The following is an 18,515-nucleotide window of genomic DNA, read 5'->3' on the forward strand; positions in this document are numbered from 1 at the left end:
AAGCTATGATAATAATCAGACCAAACTGGCCTAAACACAAACTTTTATCATGTCTCCTGCAGTCGAGGAAATATATGTATGTATTAGGGTGTAATAGTATACATTTATAGTATTTGTTGCTCCTAATGATGTACTGGCAAAATATAGTCACAATAAACATCAAATATTTGGGGGGGAATTTATTTGATCAAAACATTTGATGAAATATGTAAACTACAGAATACTTTAGTACTTTAGTAAGTACTTTATCACAAGCCAATGAGTTAGAATTTTTACCTCATTGTGTAATAATAACAACGACAACTAGAACAATATCAGCAGACATTTATTGATGCTCCTATAATGTTTTTTTAAACAAAGCATTTGTATTGTCGCCAAAGTGGTGACTGTCGGATATAAAATAACATCAAAATATTCATAAGGTGCCAAAAATAAAAGAAAATACAATGCAAAGCTTAGCTACAAAAAGCAGGTTCACATTTGGTGACATTGCTGTTGGGAAAGTGTGCAAAATACTTGTGGAGGAGGCGCCAATTCTTTGATTTGTTTTTCAACATTTTATTACAAGCTTCGAGAACACCGAGAAGAAAAAAATCCAGTAGGGACAGCTGTCTTGGCTGCTCAGTACAATACGGCGACGTCGCATGCGTGTTATAGTTATTATGAATACGATGTTATTGCGATGATACTAACAAACCGTAAAACAGATGTTACCATGATCAAATTGTCTGTGTTGAACACGGTTACTTCTACGGTGGAATGTAACAGTAACACTCATTTTTGAGCGAACCAAACCCAGTATGTAAAAAAAAATAAAAAAACAAATATAAATTTATGTGGTAAGCCGCTGGTGTTTGACTGAACCAACCACGCCCCCACCCAGATTAGCCGAGTGGCTGAAAAAAATGAAAACTGGAAGTCGTAAAGTACGTTAAGACATTTAGGCTTTAAGGCTAAACTTTGAGAGAACCAAAGACACCCCCAAACCCCAAACCCACGAAAATGATTTCAGTACAATAGTCCAAAATAAGCTGCTGATAAAGGAAGTGATAAAGGACTGGAATGTACATTTAGACGGTAACCACTCATTTTGGAGGAAATGAAGCGCACCCTCAGAACACAAAACCTATGCAAATTATTGCTCAGTAAAAAATAGTTAAGTGGAAAATAAATTTGCAGATAAAAACAAAAATGTAACAAAGGATGGGAATGTAAATTAGGTAGGTAACCGCCCGCATTCCCAGGCCCCGTATAAGTATCAGTATCAATATCAATAAGAAGGTGCATTTAGCCGTTTGGACTGTCAATCACTGACGGTTTTTGAGTGGACCAAACATGCCTCTGACTCGAAAACATCTAATTTACCAAAGTCAATCATGGCTGCCTCGACGGAACGAAAATTTGATAGCTAGCTAGCCGTTTCTGATGGAACCAAATGTCCCCAGACTCTTAGTCTACAAGGTAGACTAAATATTGCTCCAAACAATCAAAGAAGGAATGTCAATTCAGTGGTATATTTTTTAAAGTGACCACCCAACTAAAAACATTGTTCTTTTCTTACAGAGTGTTTCAAAGAACCATTTTAAAGTAAAAGCAAAAGCCAAAAGTAAACCACAAAAAAACAAAAACAAAACACTTTGGGCACTTAAAGAAATTTATATATATATATATATATATATATATATATATATATATATATATATATATATATATACTTTAAATATAAATGAACATAAATAAGAGAAAAGCTAGTCTTGTTTTTTCTTTACAAATAAATATTTCAATGTGTTGACCGGAGTGAAAGGAAGAAAGCATGCTCAACAGTATAAAAGTGTTGTTTTGTGGTTAATACAAACAAACATTCTAAATAAATATATACACAATTTCAACATCAGAAAAAGGAAGAATGTTGGAAAGGAATTTTATGTTCCACTCTTCTGTTCCCATTCCTGGAAAAGAAAGAATGTCGTCATACTTAGCCCAACCTTTGCACACTTATACGAGTTCTTCAACATGTTTAACATCTGCGGCCAAAACCAAAGGAGGCTGACATCCTCCACATCCTCGAGGTCTAAGAGAGTAGATGTATATATGTGAGACTATGTGTGCATATGTATATATGTGAGACTATGTGTGCATATGTATATACGTAAGAATATGTAAGTATATGTGAGTGGGAACATTTGGAATGTGTCCAAATGAGTCCAAACCTAAAAATAGCCCTTGTAGCCTAAAGCGGAACTAAAGACGAAGCTGTAACGCCGTGCTCTTTTGCGTAAAATCCCCACATCTACGCTCTTTAGCCAGGCATCTACAGGACTTGTTACCTTGGCTTTCCTCAGGACGTGACCTCGGACTGGCGACGCCTTCTGGATGCCCAGCGGTTGGCGTCGGAGCAGTGTAGCGCTATTAACTGGCAAGCACATCTCGGCGTCGCTGGTGTCGCAACTGGAGAAGGCCGCCGACTCCTGCGCCCGTCGTGTTGCAGCAGGTGACTAGAAATGATACAGGAAGTACGTGACGTAAATAAGGAACGCTCGGCCAATAAGATGCCATGTGCCAACCTGGACGGCAGAGGATCCCGTTTTCGGTTCTATGGTCAGGCCCAGGGTGACTCCTCCGTTCAGGGCCTTCTTCAGGCTGCCTTTGACCTCCGTGAGCTCCAGCTCCAGGTTGACTCGCTCTTCCTCCTTCTGTCTGCACTCCGACTCCACCTTCTTCAGGCGTTCCGCTAAGGTGGCCTGCGACCGCTTGCCTGCTGGCCAAAACAAACATTGCTTACGCAGCGGGACCTCGGTTGGCATCTTTTTTCCCGTTTGCGTACAGCAGAGGTGGGCAAACTACGGCGCGGGTGCCACATCTGGCCCGGCAAGGGTTGCGTCCAAAGTACTTCAAGTTTAACGTACAAGCTAGCCAGTAGTCAGAGTGGATATGAGACAGCTTTCCATGGTCTAAGGAGATGTTTTATCCTCCATATTCATCCTCTTTTCTCTGTATTTCTCTAGAACGTTGCCCACTGTCCTTAACACTGTACAGGTGTACCTGTACCTCTAACACCCACTGTACAGGTGTACCTGTACCTCTAACACCCACTGTACAGGTGTACCTGTACCTCTAACACCCACTGTACAGGTGTACCTGTACCTCTAACACCTGGTTGGCCAAACGCAGGACAGCACCCACACGTGTGTGCATCACAGTCATAAGACCATCACCACAAAGGTCATTCAATCCATGGGATGTGACGACCAGCCTTCATGCTGGCTGCGCTCACTTGGACCCCCCCTTGCCCACCTGCACTGGAAGTCCTGGAGGACCCCTCTTTCATCCAAAGTCTCGTCCAAGCGGTCTCATCTTGTGTAAGTTTCCCAAGTGACATACGTTCTCTCCACAACGTAAGTCAATTAGGGCGGTTTGATGGTGATTAATGACTGATGCTATTAGTGGCTGCCCAAGCGAGTGATAGCAATACCTGTGTATTTCGACCAGCAAGTACTAGTGTACTAGGCTGTGTATTTCGACCAGCAAGTACTAGAGTACCACGTGGAGCCGTTTACCTGACGTCCCCTCAAGAGTGCCACGCAGGTCCTTCCTCTCCTGCTTCAGACTGGTGAGATGGTTCCGGATCTCGTGTTTCTTTTTCATCAGCTCGTTCTCTTTGGCCTGCAGTCGCTTGGCGTCCGCCTCCACGCGGTTTTTGCCGTACTTAACCTGCTCTGCACCTGGAATTCAGGTGAAAATACCGGATGAGCAGACGGAAAAAGGCAGTGTGCCCCAACAACGGTCCTTTCACTTGTACGGTAGTGGTTCCACGCTTAGTTACCCACAGTCACGTACCCCTTTAGACCCCCCTGCACAGACATAAACCTTTTTAATACTATTGAACGTGTTGATTCTTTTAATCGTAAGTAAGACATTCTGCTTCACAAATATGTACTTTCCATGAGTGCTGCTAGTATTCTGAAGGTTTTTGTTGTCACCATTATATTCCTTTATTAAAATCAACAAGAAACGGAGGAAGCAAGGGTGGTTTGTATACATTCTTATCATTGCTGACAGGAAAAATATATATATGTCATAATATTTACTTACAATGATTTCACCTGTTGGATTTGAGAATATTGTTTAGCGTTTTTCCATACTTGTGTTTACCTTCATATCTCACCTGGCTTCTTTTCCCCCAATCCAACTTTTGTATTATTACTATGATATGTTTTCATTTGACATAGTGCATGAACACATTTCAGTCCAAAACCGTTCGGATGGATGGAAAACCTAACTCTCTAACTCATATCAAAGGTTGTGAAAGGACAACGTTAAATGTCGTCAAATTGCTTTTATTCCAAGTCAGACGAGCCTGGGGCAGCTTCAATTTACCGTGTACACACTTTGTCCACCTTAAAAAAGCTCTATCATATAAGAACATCACTGAAATAAAAACAACAATTTAATAAGTTTAATATGTTACTTATTAAATCTTAGTAAAAAGCCAATATTTTTCAATATGTTCATTTTCAATGTATTGTTACTTACTTGAGGTGTTGCGTTTCAGAGATGCCGTCCCGTTCGCGTCGCTAGGTCCGTTCTTCTTCTGCAGATGTTTGGGATCAGCCTTGTGTTTGGATGCTGAGCCGTTTGATGGCGTTCCCATCTTCCCCTTTAGCTGATTGGAAGACACTTATTAATCAACACAAATCAATAACAGCAACTAAGCGAGCGTGAGTGGTGCCTAAGCAGTTTTGGAGGGGTCGGGGGATGTTAGTCACCTTAGCAGGGTATTGCTTTTTAGTATCACGAGTTAGGATCTTAGAGGAGACGTCGGAAACGGGTGTTTGGTAGTGACTCGTAGCGGCTGTGGTGGCAGAAGAAGAAAGAGCGGGAGAAGAGGGCTTGTTTGGGGCCGTGTTTTCGTACAGTGCTGCTTCCTGCGGTGGACGCCCCCCTGTGGTGGTACTGGATGACTGCATGCCAGGAGATGAAGAAGAAAGTACGCAGCAAAGGTGAAAGAAGGAATAAAGTGTTTGTTGTGTTAAATGGATACCAGTAAAGAGTAATTAGTATTTAGGAATAGTGGTTAGAAACATGTTAGTCCAATGACCGTTCAAGTCGGGTATTTCCAGGAGCAATGCACCGCTAAGGTGGCACAAGAACATCAACAATACACTGCTATGTTGCTAACATGGCTGATAGGAATATGCATAGGCAGCATATTTAGTAGGGATGACAAGAATATACAGTACAATGTGATGTACTTACCAGCGGAGGTAGCATACATAGTATGTACATAGTAGGGATACAATGCGATATATGGCTACATAGGTGGGCTACATAGGTGGGCTAGATGGGTGCCTACAGAGGTGGCGTGTGTTGTAGGGATGAAGCATAGTAAAATAGGAAATAAAAAGGCTACAGGGTTATGTACGTGGCGTAGGGAGCATGCAGTAGAATTGAACGTAACCTTCTTTACCATTCCGTCGATGGCCACATCATCGTAGTGCAGCGCCGTGCCGCTGGGGCGGGCGTAGCTGCCGACCGGGTTGTCCAAGTACGGGTTAGGGGAGATGGCCCGTTTGCTGGTAAAACTGGAAGACAAAGGACAGTTGGCGGCGTAGAGCATGGCGGCGTGTTGACATGGCGCTAGAGAGCGTAGCCCACCACAGGGACTGCTTGGCCAGCTGGATGACGTTAGCGGTGGTCTCCACGTCGATGTAGTCGTAGTGCAACGTGGCCGGGTCTGCGGTGGAGCCAGTCTCAGCCAATAGGACCCCCAGCCATCGACCCATGGCTTCCGATGACGACGCCTGAGGAAAGACGTATGAGTGTTACTATAACATATAATACTGTAATACTATAATATACAAATACATACCTCCAGTACGGCCACTTCCTGTCCATTGCGGAGCAAGCGGAAGGCGAAGCGGTGCTTGTGGTCGAGGCCTGGGATGACCTCACAGCCTCGCAGGGGCAAGGAAGCGATGTGGCTCTTCAGGTCGTCCTGGTCCTTGTGGAGCAGCAGCTGGTTGTCTTTGAGGCGGCACCAACGCTCCCGCCAGCGGTTGTTGGACAGCACGTTCAGGTACCCTTCAGGTGACACGGTGGTATCATTCAAAACGGGATTGATGACCTTGGACTCTCATGGTGTCTTCCAAGACACCCAAAGCGCTGGACGGTGGAGCTAGCCTGACAGAAGGCCTCTCCGACCACCGGCAGACGTTCATAGACAATGATCCAGCAGTGTGGGCAAAGAGCATAGGCGAGAGGGGGGGAGTGGGGGGGGGGCAGCATTTCCATCATTTACAACGGGAAACACTGCTTGGCTTTTGGTGCGTTCCAGTTTATCAGCCTGAATGGAAGGATTCCATGATGAAAAGCGAGGTGCCTCTGTATTAAGGACACATCTCGGACTTGATGTGTCATCATCCATGGCGCTAGGCGTGGGATGCTCGGTGGTTTCATGGTATACCATGGTGTGAAAAAGTCACGGTTAAAAAGCCACTAAAATTGTGTGTCATACGGTTTCTACTCAGACCCTGATCCTGATCCTGAAGATCAGATTGAAAGAGCTGTTTTTTACTTTAAATGAGTATTGGTACATGTAATATTTCCAAGGTGCCTTTTGAGTGTTAAGTTGCTGTGTGATGAGTCTAATGTGGCCTGTAAGATGAAACTGATGATAGATTTAATGAGTCAGATGTTATACTGAATAATGACCTTCTGCAATTCACCATGGGTTATAAGCCAGAGTTCTGAATTCTGTCATGCTAGGTGGCAGTTAGCTTTGATAACCGTCACTCATAAGATTCTTTAACAAGGTTGCTTCCGCTACTGCAAGTGTGTGTGTTTGATGCAGTACAACTTGTTGAGGACGAAGCGTACCACAAGTTGGTACGTCTTCCTCCGCTGATGAGGTCTGCTCATCCATCGAAGGTTTTTTCTTGCCCAGACCGATGATCTTGGTGATCTTCATCCCGGTGCCCTTTCCAGCTGTTCCGGTCTTCTGCTCTGACTTGGAATTCTTCTTGCCTTTCGCTGGATATGAATAAAACAAGCACAAATTGTTTAGCTGAAACCTCACAAGAAGCTCTCGCTATTGATGCGTACCGTTGTCCTTGTCCTTGTCCTTGTCCACGTGTCCATTCTCAGGCGTTGCTTCGCCATCTGAGCTTGGTCTGTCACACGACGATTTCTGTCCAAAAGAATAGTAAATAATGACATGAATTGGCCTATGGGGACTCTATGGGGAATGGATGTTTCTGGAAAATATTTTTTCAATGAAATGGACTCCCTTTTCCATTATGGTTCACAAATGCATCGGCTTTCACCTTTTCCAGCTCAGCTTTGTATACGGGGGATCCGGAGCGGTCCAGTTCCGACATCCCACTGCCACACACCTCTCTCATGATCTAAAGTTGACAGAATACAAAAAAAAAACAGACAGGATGGTGACTTGTGGCCACCAGCACGTTCCAGGTTTCTAACTTTACGCTGTTTAAATAAAGATGTTTTTCTATTTATCATTGAACTAAGTGGTACTTGAATTACTCACATTAAAATGCATCTCTCGTTCAGAAAAACACAGGAAAAGAGTTCACCATGTGCATTGGATTTAGTATCTTGCACTTTTGTTCCATAAAACAACGGCATGAGCAGAGTGAGCCCACTTGTCATTCATAGAAGAGTCCACTTCTACAATGCATGAGGAGCAATGCTAACGTAGACAACATTAAACACGAGGCTTTGACCTGACAGTCAACACTTCCTAATAAAGATGAGCCGTGAAGGTGTTTCTCCACTCCACTATCTTTCCACACATTTCACGTTGTTGGACGAGATCATCACTCCCTCTACTCTCAAACTGGGACTACATTCACACTGCAAGGTATGATGTCCAATTCCCATTTTTATGTGCTAGTTCACATTCTGAAACAAAATGTGACTTCAATGTGAAGGCAAAGCGCAAGTAAAGATTTCTGTCAATTCTGTAAAGAATTATGTGCAACGTGATTATTTTCTTAACCAAATGAACCTGCAGGGCAGATGACAAGAAGAGCAGTGACTACCTTAATCCAAGCCTCCATAAGACATATCGCTCTCATACGTATTTGCCTCCTGAGCATTCAGACTGCAGTAGCAGCCCATGTATATCTATATCTGACATCAGCCCATGTATATCTATATCTGACATCAGCCCATGTATATCTATATCTGACATCAGCCCATGTATATCTATATCTGACATCAGCCCATGTATATCTATATCTGACATCAGCCCATGTATATCTATATCTGACATCAGCCCATGTATATCTATATCTGACATCAGCCCATGTATATCTATATCTGACATCAGCCCATGTATATCTATATCTGACATCAGCCCATGTATATCTATATCTGACATCAGCCCATGTATATCTATATCTGACATCAGCCCATGTATATCTATATCTGACATCAGCCCATGTATATCTATATCTGACATCAGCCCATGTATATCTATATCTGACATCAGCCCATGTATATCTATATCTGACATCAGCCCATGTATATCTATATCTGACATCAGCCCATGTATATCTATATCTGACATCTCATCTGGAAGTTGACTGCACTTGTTGGAGAATGGCCGGTACCTTGAGCCACTGCTCTGCCTGTTCTTGACTCTGGACGGCCAGCACCAGCGCATCCGCCCCCTGGTGGACAATCCTCAGTTCGTGTCTCTTCTTCTTGCCGTCTTTGGGGACGTGGGTGATGCTGCAGCCCGTCAGGGTTAGCTCCATCTGTGGGGTGTGGTCTTTGGACGATTTGTAGCACTACGGAGTGGAAGAAAGGGCTTTTGGCATCTACATCACGCACTTCAATAGAACATACCGTAGATGGCGCCCTCAGCCAGCAGTACTCCTCACCAGAAGTTTGTTATCCTTAATGACGCAGAGGAGCTTGGACCACTGTCCGAAGCGTTTCTTCCGCAGTAAGAAGGCGCAGATGTGGGCGTCTTTCACTAAATCCATAGACGCCTCCTCAGATGGCCACTGGTGGCGCATCTTCTGGCCCTTGTCGTCCTCCTCTTCCTCGTCGTATGACTCGTAGGAGCTGCTCATGGCGTCAGAATCAAAATCTGGATGGAAAAGAAGGAAGACTATGAAAAGGCAGTAACAAATGTGCGTACGCACACTATGTCATCACACACTCACTGGAGGTGATGTATTCCGGGGCTTTCCCAGGACTTAACGGGACGGCTTCCTCATAGTAACCTTCTGGAAGAGAGGAGCTTGGCAAAGGTGGCGGGCCGGCATTTGGGGGCTGTAAGGAAGCAAGAGAACATCCCATTCCACGTTTTTGGTTTTATATTTGTATTCTACAAGTTGGTGCTTAGCACTGACAACTACAAGGAGCGAGCAGTCGTTACCTTAATGACATCTTTACAATGTACCCACTGACTGCACCTTCTATGATGCAAGGTAATGGTTACCATCAATAAATAGTGGAAGGAACAACCCCGCCCCCCCAAAAAAAGATTTCCTAAAACTGGAGCGGTAGAGATAGTGGCGCTGGAGGAAGAATGCTAGCGATGTTGGGAAAAGACAATAATTATACGGCCCTTCTTGACAGAGGAAAAAAGACAGGAAGGAGACCAAGACTGAAAAATGTGAGCGATGGCAGAAAAGGGTCAAAGTCAGTAGAAACAGACAAAATGTGGGTCGTCCCGCCTCTGATATCACATCTTGAATATTGTAGGTCACGGTCTATTTTATTCATATAGCACATTTCCAACAGTAGCTGCCCACAGTGCTGTCCACCAGCCAATGCAACACAAACACACACACGTGTGTCATCCCAAGTGGTCCAGCTAAAAGTCAAAGTAACCATTGCACAGAATAATGACACTAATAAAAGCAATAACACACAATGCCCAGGTTAACCTGTGTTCAAAGCCAAAGAAGGGAGATGTCACAATTGAGCAGGAATTGAACCGGCAACCTCTGGACCGGGAGCCAAGCACTCTGCCACCTGAGCCATGTCACCTCTCATACTGTTACCAAGTGGTTTTCATTTGGAGGCCAAGTTGCCATCCAGACACAAGAATAAATGAATAAATTATTATATATTATTATTATCAATTATTCACAAGGAAAACGTTGGAATATTACGTGAAAAGAAGATATGATTGTGAGAGGCAAATGTTGCAACGATACAAGAATAAAGGCAAAATATCAGTTCGAGACAAATGTCGGAATATAATGACTTTGTGGCTTATTCCGAGTGTTCTATTTATAACATGTTAGGTGCTGGTTAGCGTTAGCAACTGGCAGAAGGAGAGAGTGTTCTTTTCCGGTCCTGGCGATATGAAAACTGAATGACTAGTGTTTGCACTGTACTTGCAAAGAGGAAATGAAGTCTGTAAATGGAGCATCGAGGATAACAAGCCACATAGTACAGTGTTGACATGTCAGTGACCTACATACAAAAAAATGATGTATGCCTTGAAATTGTAGCGCGTGCATGACGCAACTGCCTTATGTGTTGACTTGCCAAGGCAGGCAGGCAGGCAGGCAGGCGAGGGGGGGGGCATTGGTCTCCAACATCAACACATATGGGAATCATTTGTGTCTCATCAACAACAAAAAAGGAGCCTTGCAACATTTTCCTCAAAGCTCCAGCACGAAATGTTGCGTGGTGACGTAACCCGGAAAACACCGACTGAAACGCATGCTGGGGCTGCCAAACATTTCTGATCTGTGCTATTACAGTACAGTATGCAGTACAGTATATACAGTACTTACTCTCATGATACCCAAACAATATTGAAATAAGCAATAGCAAAACAGAAGTACTCATTTAATGAAATGTTTTTGTCATATTGCCGTCATCTGCCTGTACATGCATCCATTCATTTTCTACCGCTTATCCTCACCAGAGTCTTGGCAGCATCAGATTTGAATGTGAATTCATCTCCCACGTACCCTTTATCTCATCCTGGAGCTTTCATCCATGAGTTTGAAAGGCTTAAAGTTGGCCTTAACTTTCAAAGCTCGTATGAGTTGATTATTGGCCAGATTCATGGTAATCTAGGTAGTAATCCAGGTAGTAATCTACCAAACAAACCACTGAACCTGCTGCTGCAAGGAGGTGCCTGGATGGTCAGGTCACAGCACTTTTCAAAAGTGTTGTTTAACAGCGACGACTCCCAAGATGGCCACCGCAGACTGACTGTAGCCGCATTGTCGAAGCTTCTCAAGCCGCAAGGCTGCTGTTGGTTTGGCCAGACTGGGACGGATCACAGACAGATTGTGGTTCCGCCTCCATACCGACCCTTTGTACACTTCACTTATTCAATCTCACTGGCAACTGGAGGTCACAGCAATACTGTATTACAGTGGGTGGGTGTCGCTTTCACACAGTGAAGTATCGCTAAGATATGCTAACAGCAACAGGAAGTAGAGAACTAAGTCAAAAGACTAGGAAGTGGTGATGTGGAAAAAAAGTTGAGATGCTACAAAAATAAAAATGTACCATTACTTGGAAAAAATGGTAATGTAACATGAATTACAAACATAATGTCATAGACAAAAAAGTCATATCACCAGAACAAAGAAAAAATGTTGTTATGCTAGCAAAATAAAAAGCGGAAAAAACACGCTTACTGTACATGGGCACTTGGAGTATTACAAGGAAAAACCTGAGAGTGTAGAATAAAGAATACAGTTTTTTACAACAGAAATGTTAACATAGTCGTGACGCCTTCACGATTCCTAATCCCGGCAGCTACTTCTGCTAAGCGCCCCTTAGGTCAAGGGTCAAGAAGGTCAAGAAGAGAGCTAAAGCACCAGGAAGTGATGGTGAGAAAGTACTGGTCTTACCAGCCACGGGTGAGGGATTTCAGGCAGTGGCATCTGAGGCGGGGCGGGCAGTCCAGTGTGGATGTCTGGCTTACATAACAGCTCTAGGCAGGAACATTTTATATTTCAACACATTTTATACAGTCAAGTTATGAGAAAACAAACAGGGAGAAGTTGCAATATTCCAAGAATGGAGGGGCGGCGCCATGGGCGCTATGACAACAGGCGTGCTACCTTTCTCGGAGATGACCCTGTTGAGGATGTTGGAGAGGTGTGTTTTCTTCTCTCGGATTCCGGCGCTAAGATACTCCCGATCTAGAAGTTGGAGGAACAGGCGGAGCTCGTGCACCAACTCCTCCATTGCTGTGAGACAGGAAGAAGATGCCATGAGAATAAAGCAGCCTCGTGTCGAGTGGAGATGAAACGTTACTAAACATGGTGGAACGCTCATTTCTCCTGCCATGGTGCTGAAAGCATGTCTGACAAGTATTTACCACGCCACAAGAGTCCTACAGTATTTTGTAAGTTTCCATTTTTTGGCGCAACACCAAAACGACAAATGATAGGACATGCCATTACGGTATTGGTTTACGACGAAAGACGAGCCACCCTGCTCCCTGCCTCTGCGTTTGGAGGCTCTGTAATTACCAGGTCCGAGCGCTAAGCGATCGCTATCAAACAGGTGGCTTTCGTGTACGACCAGATGTTTTTCCTAACCACAAGTATACATCTGCTAAAGTCTGGGGACGGAGAAAGAGGACGTGACGGGACGGAGGGACGGGGTGGAAGGTTTATAGAATTTGGAGAGGCGAAGATGCTCCCTCTTATATTTCCTTTCTGAGGGATAATTAAAGGGTGATGGCACGCCAAGCAGCAAAGGATGGATGTTGCAGCGAGCGCCGCATACGACCAAAATAGTACAATCATTAAAGTGGACAACATGAATAAAGTTGCGACTACGTCAAAATGTTACCAGAACAAAAAGTGGAATGCTACGAGAAAAAAGAAGTATTGCCCCAAAAAAGCTCCAGTTAGGAGAATAAAGTCAACATATTACCAGAAAGACTGCAGTGGTTAGTATGCAGGCCTCACAGCTAGGAGACCCGAGTTCAATTCCACCCTGGGCCATCTCTGTGTGGAGTTTGCATGTTCTTTTCTCCGGGTACTCCGGTTTCCTCCCCCATTCCAAAAACATGCTAGGTTCATTGCCCCCCCCAAATTGTCCATAGGTATGAATGTGAGTGTGAATGGTTGTTTGTCTATATGTGCCCTGTGATTGGCTGGCCACCAGTCCAGGGTGGACCCCGCCTCTCCCCCAAGACAGCTGGGATAGGCTCCAGTGTAGTGAGGATAAGCGGCACAGAAAATAGATGCAGGGATGTTCAAAGTGTGTCCTGGGGGCCATTTGTGGCCCATGGTTTTTTTATTTGACCCGCAGCACATTCTAAAAATACATTTGAACTACAACAGCAAAAATCAATTGTAATTTCACAAGAATAAAGTCTTTATGAGAAATAGTTGTCATGTAAAAAAGTCGTAGTTTTATGACAAAGATTATGAAGATGAATCGTGCATTTCAGTAACAAAGATGAAATACTGTCTTTTGCCTGCCAAACGTGAAAATGTTTAGGTCTTTTTACCAGTAAATAATGTGCGGTGTCAAGGCCTGCAGTGAGTTGTGTGTGTTGTGTGTTTGTTATGGTGGTCACTTCAAACTGTATCCAGCACCAACAGCAAAGTTCGCTACCGTGGAAAAGGGGCATAAGACAGTCATTTGAAACCTCTTCAAAATCCTGAGGGTTACGGAACAAAGAAGTCAAGTGGTAGACCCCAAAAAATGTCAGTGGCCCTGAGCCGGAGGATCCCATTGGCACGGGACCATCCTCGACCCAAACAGAGGTTGTCGCTGGGGCCGTGTGCAGTCCAACAACCAGAGAAGGATTGGAAGAAAAAAGACCTTCAAAGGCCTGGTCTCCTTCAAGGCCACAAAATTGCCCGTTTGGAATTTGCACTCTTGCACTCCACATGCAACGTTGAAAGGTGGAAGGAGGAGGAAAAATGGAATTTTGATGCTCCTGATGGCTTCCAACGTTACTGGCATGACACGGAGATCACAGCTGAGATGTTAGTGCGCCATCGTGATCCGGGCTGCTTTTCCCTTCAATGGAACAACAGAGCTTCAGGATGTGCAGGGGCGTCAAACGGCAGCTGCTATGCGGAGATGTTGCAGGTGGCATCCCTCATGACCAAAGGCCCTCGTCTGTGTGGTATCCCCTGGCTTTTTCAACAGGACCACGCTGCGCTTCCCAATGCCCGCCTGACAAAGGACTTGGAACATTTTCATCAGGGGTTTCTCATTTTACTGTTTGTTCTTTTTACGCTCTCATTACAGTTAAGAAAGTTAAAAAGCATGCTACACAATCAACCGCTTGTTTTATTCTACCATGGTTTCACTTACTTTTACACTTTCCAAGCATGATGGACAACACGGACTTGCATATGTTCAAAAAACATTTTCCCGAAAATTGTCCCTTAGAAGCCGGTTTTAAGGTATTTATTTATTATTGTATTTTTATTTTCATGTGTCGACAGTGGAGTGGTGTTAGCATGCTGCTTAAACACATCGCCTCAACAGTTGAGAAGACATGATGGCCACGGCTTGACACTGGAACGGATTATCCAAACGGGAACGTTGGCACGCGCACACCGGTGGCTTTTATTGTGTGCACGTGCGCGTCTGGACAGCTAAAACATTGGCTATTAACATTTTGGTAGAAAATATAAAGTGTTTATGACAAATATGTCAATTCAACATGTTAGGTGTGCGTATAATATTAGCCAAACTAAGCTAGCTAGGAACGGTAAGCGTTACCCTAAAGTGGGCCCAAAAGTAACGGAAAACGGCTACAAACTATCCCATCCACGTCGCTGTGTCACACAACTCACTGTAAAACAAACTCAAATTAAGTCTATTGGGGTAGGGAGGCTCTTTAAATGGCGACTAATTGTCGCCTTGATGTCCGAAAGCTAACAGCAAAAATCCACGATCAACTACTCACCCCCGCTGGAAGTAAAAAGTACAGGATCGCTCCTCATCGCAAATGCAATCCGCCAGACGACGGCCCATAGGCGGCTACACGGCGGCTCGACGACTTTCCGAGCGAAAAGTACTTCAAAGAGGACTTTTTTGGCTTGTTTTTTCAAACTGTTCCCAATTTTTCTCCGGGTCTCTCCTCCCTTTTTCTTCTTCTCACTTTCCCTCCTCCTCCTCCTCCTCCTCCTCCTCCTGTCCTACACTTTTGCTCCTGACGTGATGCGTTCAAACACCCTCGGAAGTTCTGCCTTCCTCCCAGCTGTGCTGGGGGAAGTACGACATTTAGCATTACCTATACATTTAATAAACCTTAGCTTTTTCTAGATATATACATTTTTGATGTTTGATTTTCAACTACTGCTAGGCCAACTAGCCTATTTGAAAATATGCCGTTAAATGTAACACGCCTATTGGTTGTCTCGGTCGCCCCACGCGGTCCTCCTCTCCTCCCCAACAAAAAGCCTCTTCCCCATCCTTCCTCCTCCTACCGGGATGCTGACTCCCTCCGCCCCTCCTTGACGACCCTCCTCCATCCACACGCTCCTTTGTAGCATTTCAAGACCCTTTAGCACCCAAGTGATAGAAACTAATGCTAACATTATGTGACATTCATCTAGAACCCTGCACGTGCCACTAGCATTTCAAATAGCAGGGACACGACCACCAAAACACGCAAATATACAACAAATATACCGCAAAAGGAGAATAAAAGAGCATAAAAACACGACGACAAGGATCCAATTTAGCTTCTCACCTCGCTCTTTTTTCCCTTGTTCCATGCTTAGAACACAGAAGAGAAGAGAAGAAAGGAGCCAGTATTGTTCGCCGACCACCGGTAATAATCAATAGAAGCACATTTAGGGCCGGACCTACCATGCACGGCAGCCAATCATCGTCCTCGAGGGCGGGGCTTGTTTGTTGACGGTAACTGCACATGGGTCTGGTTCTGGGGCCCTGACACAAAACCCTGACATAGGGTTCAATTGATCTGTGATCCGGTTGCACCAGGGCTGATAGTGGGCGTGTTCTGGCATATGTTGCCATGGAGATGTATTCCTTGGAACGAGGTCCCGGATCTCATCCCTTCCCTCAGTCAGCATTCACCGTGAACAGAAACCAATGGATCATCCAGCCATCAGTCTAGTCAGGAAAACAATTTCGGGTCGATCCTCCGCGACCACGAAGGTACCACGAAGGTACCACGAAGGTACCACGAAGGTACCACGAAGGTGGTGCCGGTCCAAACGCCACCGAGAGCGTGAGAAAGACATCAATGAGCAAAGACAAAGGAAATTAGCCCAAATGACAGCCAACCTTGGAAGCTCCTCCATTTCTGATGATGATGATGATGATGATGATGATGATGATGATGATGATGATGATGATGATGATGATGATGATGATGATGAGTCTACCATGCATAGACATAGCCATTAAGCTAACAGGTTAGCCACAGCAGGAAGCCAATGCTTACTACACTGCAGTGGTACTGCAACATGTTTTGTGGCGTCATGGTACTAAAGTCAAGTATTTAGAAAAACACGGTACTACATTGGGGGGGGGGGGGGGACTGTGATGACGTCATGCTGGTGAATAAAGGCTGCTGCTTTGGTCCAACAAAGGCATGAAAGAACAACAAATGTTCTTTTAGACACATTAGATTTGGTAACGTCCTTGACTTACACCACAGTGGACAAAGTACAACAAAGTACAACAAAGTACAACAAAGTACAACCCCAGCACCCCAGGAAAAATGTTCTTTTCCATGAGAAGACAAGTATTTGAGGAGTCCAACATTATGTTAGGTCCAGGCTTTCATCTTAAAGGCTTATCTTATCTTATCTTATCTTAAAATGGCTGTGAAAGTGCTGCTGTTTCATCATGTCACTCATTAGGAGATTAGACCATTCATGGAAAATATGAAAATGATTGTATTTTTATCAACCTTCAGGCTAAAAAAGTTCTATACACAATTCAGGTGTTTTTACTCAATGGACTATTCCATCTATGGACTTCCGTATTCCATCTATGGACTTCCGTATTCCATCTATGGACGTCCGTATTCCATCTATGGACTTCCATATTCCATCTATGGACTTCCGTATTCCATCTATGGACTTCCGTATTCCATCTATGGACTTCCGTATTCCATCTATGGACTTCCATATTCCATCTATGGACTTCCGTATTCCATCTATGGACTTCCATATTCCATCTATGGACTTCCGTATTCCATCTATGGACTTCCGTATTCCATCTATGGACTTCCGTATTCCATCTATGGACTTCCGTATTCCATCTATGGACTTCCGTATTCCATCTATGGACTTCCGTATTCCATCTATGGACTTCCGTATTCCATCTATGGACTTGTAGGACAGCCTGCAGCTCCGTACTTCTCTGACGGAGGATTTGTCAAGAGTGGCTGTGATCTGTTGACGGACAGGCAAGCAAGCATATTGATAACTATTAGATTATTAACTATAAATGATTCAAACAGGGTTTCGGGATAAAAAGTCATAACTAAGATGTTGCATCATAAAAGGGAACTAACAGTAAATAATAATAAGGGAATTGATTATTATCAATTTGATCACATGTTTGCCTACAATATCAAATACGACACGTCTGAGTGCCATGTTTATTGCTAACATGATATTGGAGATGACATGACCAATAGTTGTCAAACTTATATGACGCAACATGATCACCTTTATGACATGTTTTCTTATCATATGACACGTTTTTGACCAAAAAAAAAACCCTACATACTAACTAAAAAATCACCACCCTCAAACTTTTAGGATGCTTGCGGGGCGGGGCCCCTGTTGAGTGTGTGTGAGGTTTCCCCTGGTTTTTTGACCAGAAAAGTGCATTAGAAGCAAGTTGACAAAAATGAAAAATATGTATGTATATATGTATATAAATATAAAGGGGTGTGTCAAGATGTCGCAATATTAAAACATGACACATTTGTCATCCAGAAAAGACTAGCAATAATGACAGGAAATGAAAAAGAAGGGATGATTTTGCCCACCTCCATAAGTTGCCATGCCCACGTCTGGTTCCTCTTGTCTGGCTTCCCAACTGGAAGAAAGTGGTTCCTCTTGTCTGGCTTCCCAACAGGAAGAAAGTGATTCCTCTTGTCTGGCTTCCCAACAGGAAGAAGGTGGGCTTGGTGCTTGTCTTCAGGCCCCGGTCGGCTTTGCTCCATGAAACAAAGGCTTCAATCAAGTTACGACTCTCGTCAGTCATACGGTCTCTTTGTCTCTGCGAGGGGAGGCGGGGGCATCCACGCTGGGGGGCATCCACGCTGGGGGGCATCCAGGCTGATAATATAATTATCGTAATCACAAAAAAGCTCATCCTCATCATCAGTGTATGCAAGTTTATGAGTCACCGAGTGCAGGACACAACAGTTGAAATGAACATCAATAAAGTTGTCATAATACAACAACATATGGAACACCCCAAATCTTAGCAGTCATGTCAAATTTGAGCATTTTGACTGACTTCTATTTAAGATTTATTTGAAGAAATACTAAATATCTCCACAGTCAAAGAAATATCATCAAATGATC

General features: G+C 44.0%; 1 protein-coding gene across 6 annotated transcripts; it reads right to left on the minus strand.

Annotated features, from left to right (window-relative positions):
- Nucleotides 1-304: 304 nt before the first annotated feature.
- On the minus strand, nt 305-17,991 carry afap1 (actin filament associated protein 1). Of its 6 annotated transcripts, none has more exons than XM_058078193.1 (18): nt 17,972-17,991; nt 12,075-12,203; nt 11,862-11,944; nt 9,195-9,303; nt 8,907-9,118; nt 8,634-8,813; nt 7,323-7,403; nt 7,102-7,186; nt 6,877-7,029; nt 5,870-6,081; nt 5,656-5,801; nt 5,468-5,582; nt 4,767-4,961; nt 4,534-4,663; nt 3,558-3,722; nt 2,565-2,758; nt 2,328-2,495; nt 305-1,949 (listed from the first exon to the last, which is right to left on the minus strand). In XM_058078193.1, the coding sequence occupies exons 1-18, from the start codon at nt 17,985-17,987 to the stop codon at nt 1,923-1,925; spliced, it is 2,400 nt and encodes a 799-aa protein (XP_057934176.1). In that variant the 5' UTR covers nt 17,988-17,991; the 3' UTR covers nt 305-1,922. The 6 variants fall into 6 exon arrangements, with proteins under 6 accessions (XP_057934176.1, XP_057934177.1, XP_057934175.1 ...); XM_058078194.1 differs by lacking the exon at nt 17,972-17,991 and adding an exon at nt 15,808-17,074; XM_058078192.1 differs by lacking the exon at nt 17,972-17,991 and adding an exon at nt 15,689-15,762.
- Nucleotides 17,992-18,515: the final 524 nt, after the last annotated feature.

Source organism: Doryrhamphus excisus, chromosome 7, assembly GCF_030265055.1.
Source record: "Doryrhamphus excisus isolate RoL2022-K1 chromosome 7, RoL_Dexc_1.0, whole genome shotgun sequence".
NCBI classification, from domain to species: Eukaryota; Metazoa; Chordata; class Actinopteri; order Syngnathiformes; family Syngnathidae; genus Doryrhamphus; species Doryrhamphus excisus.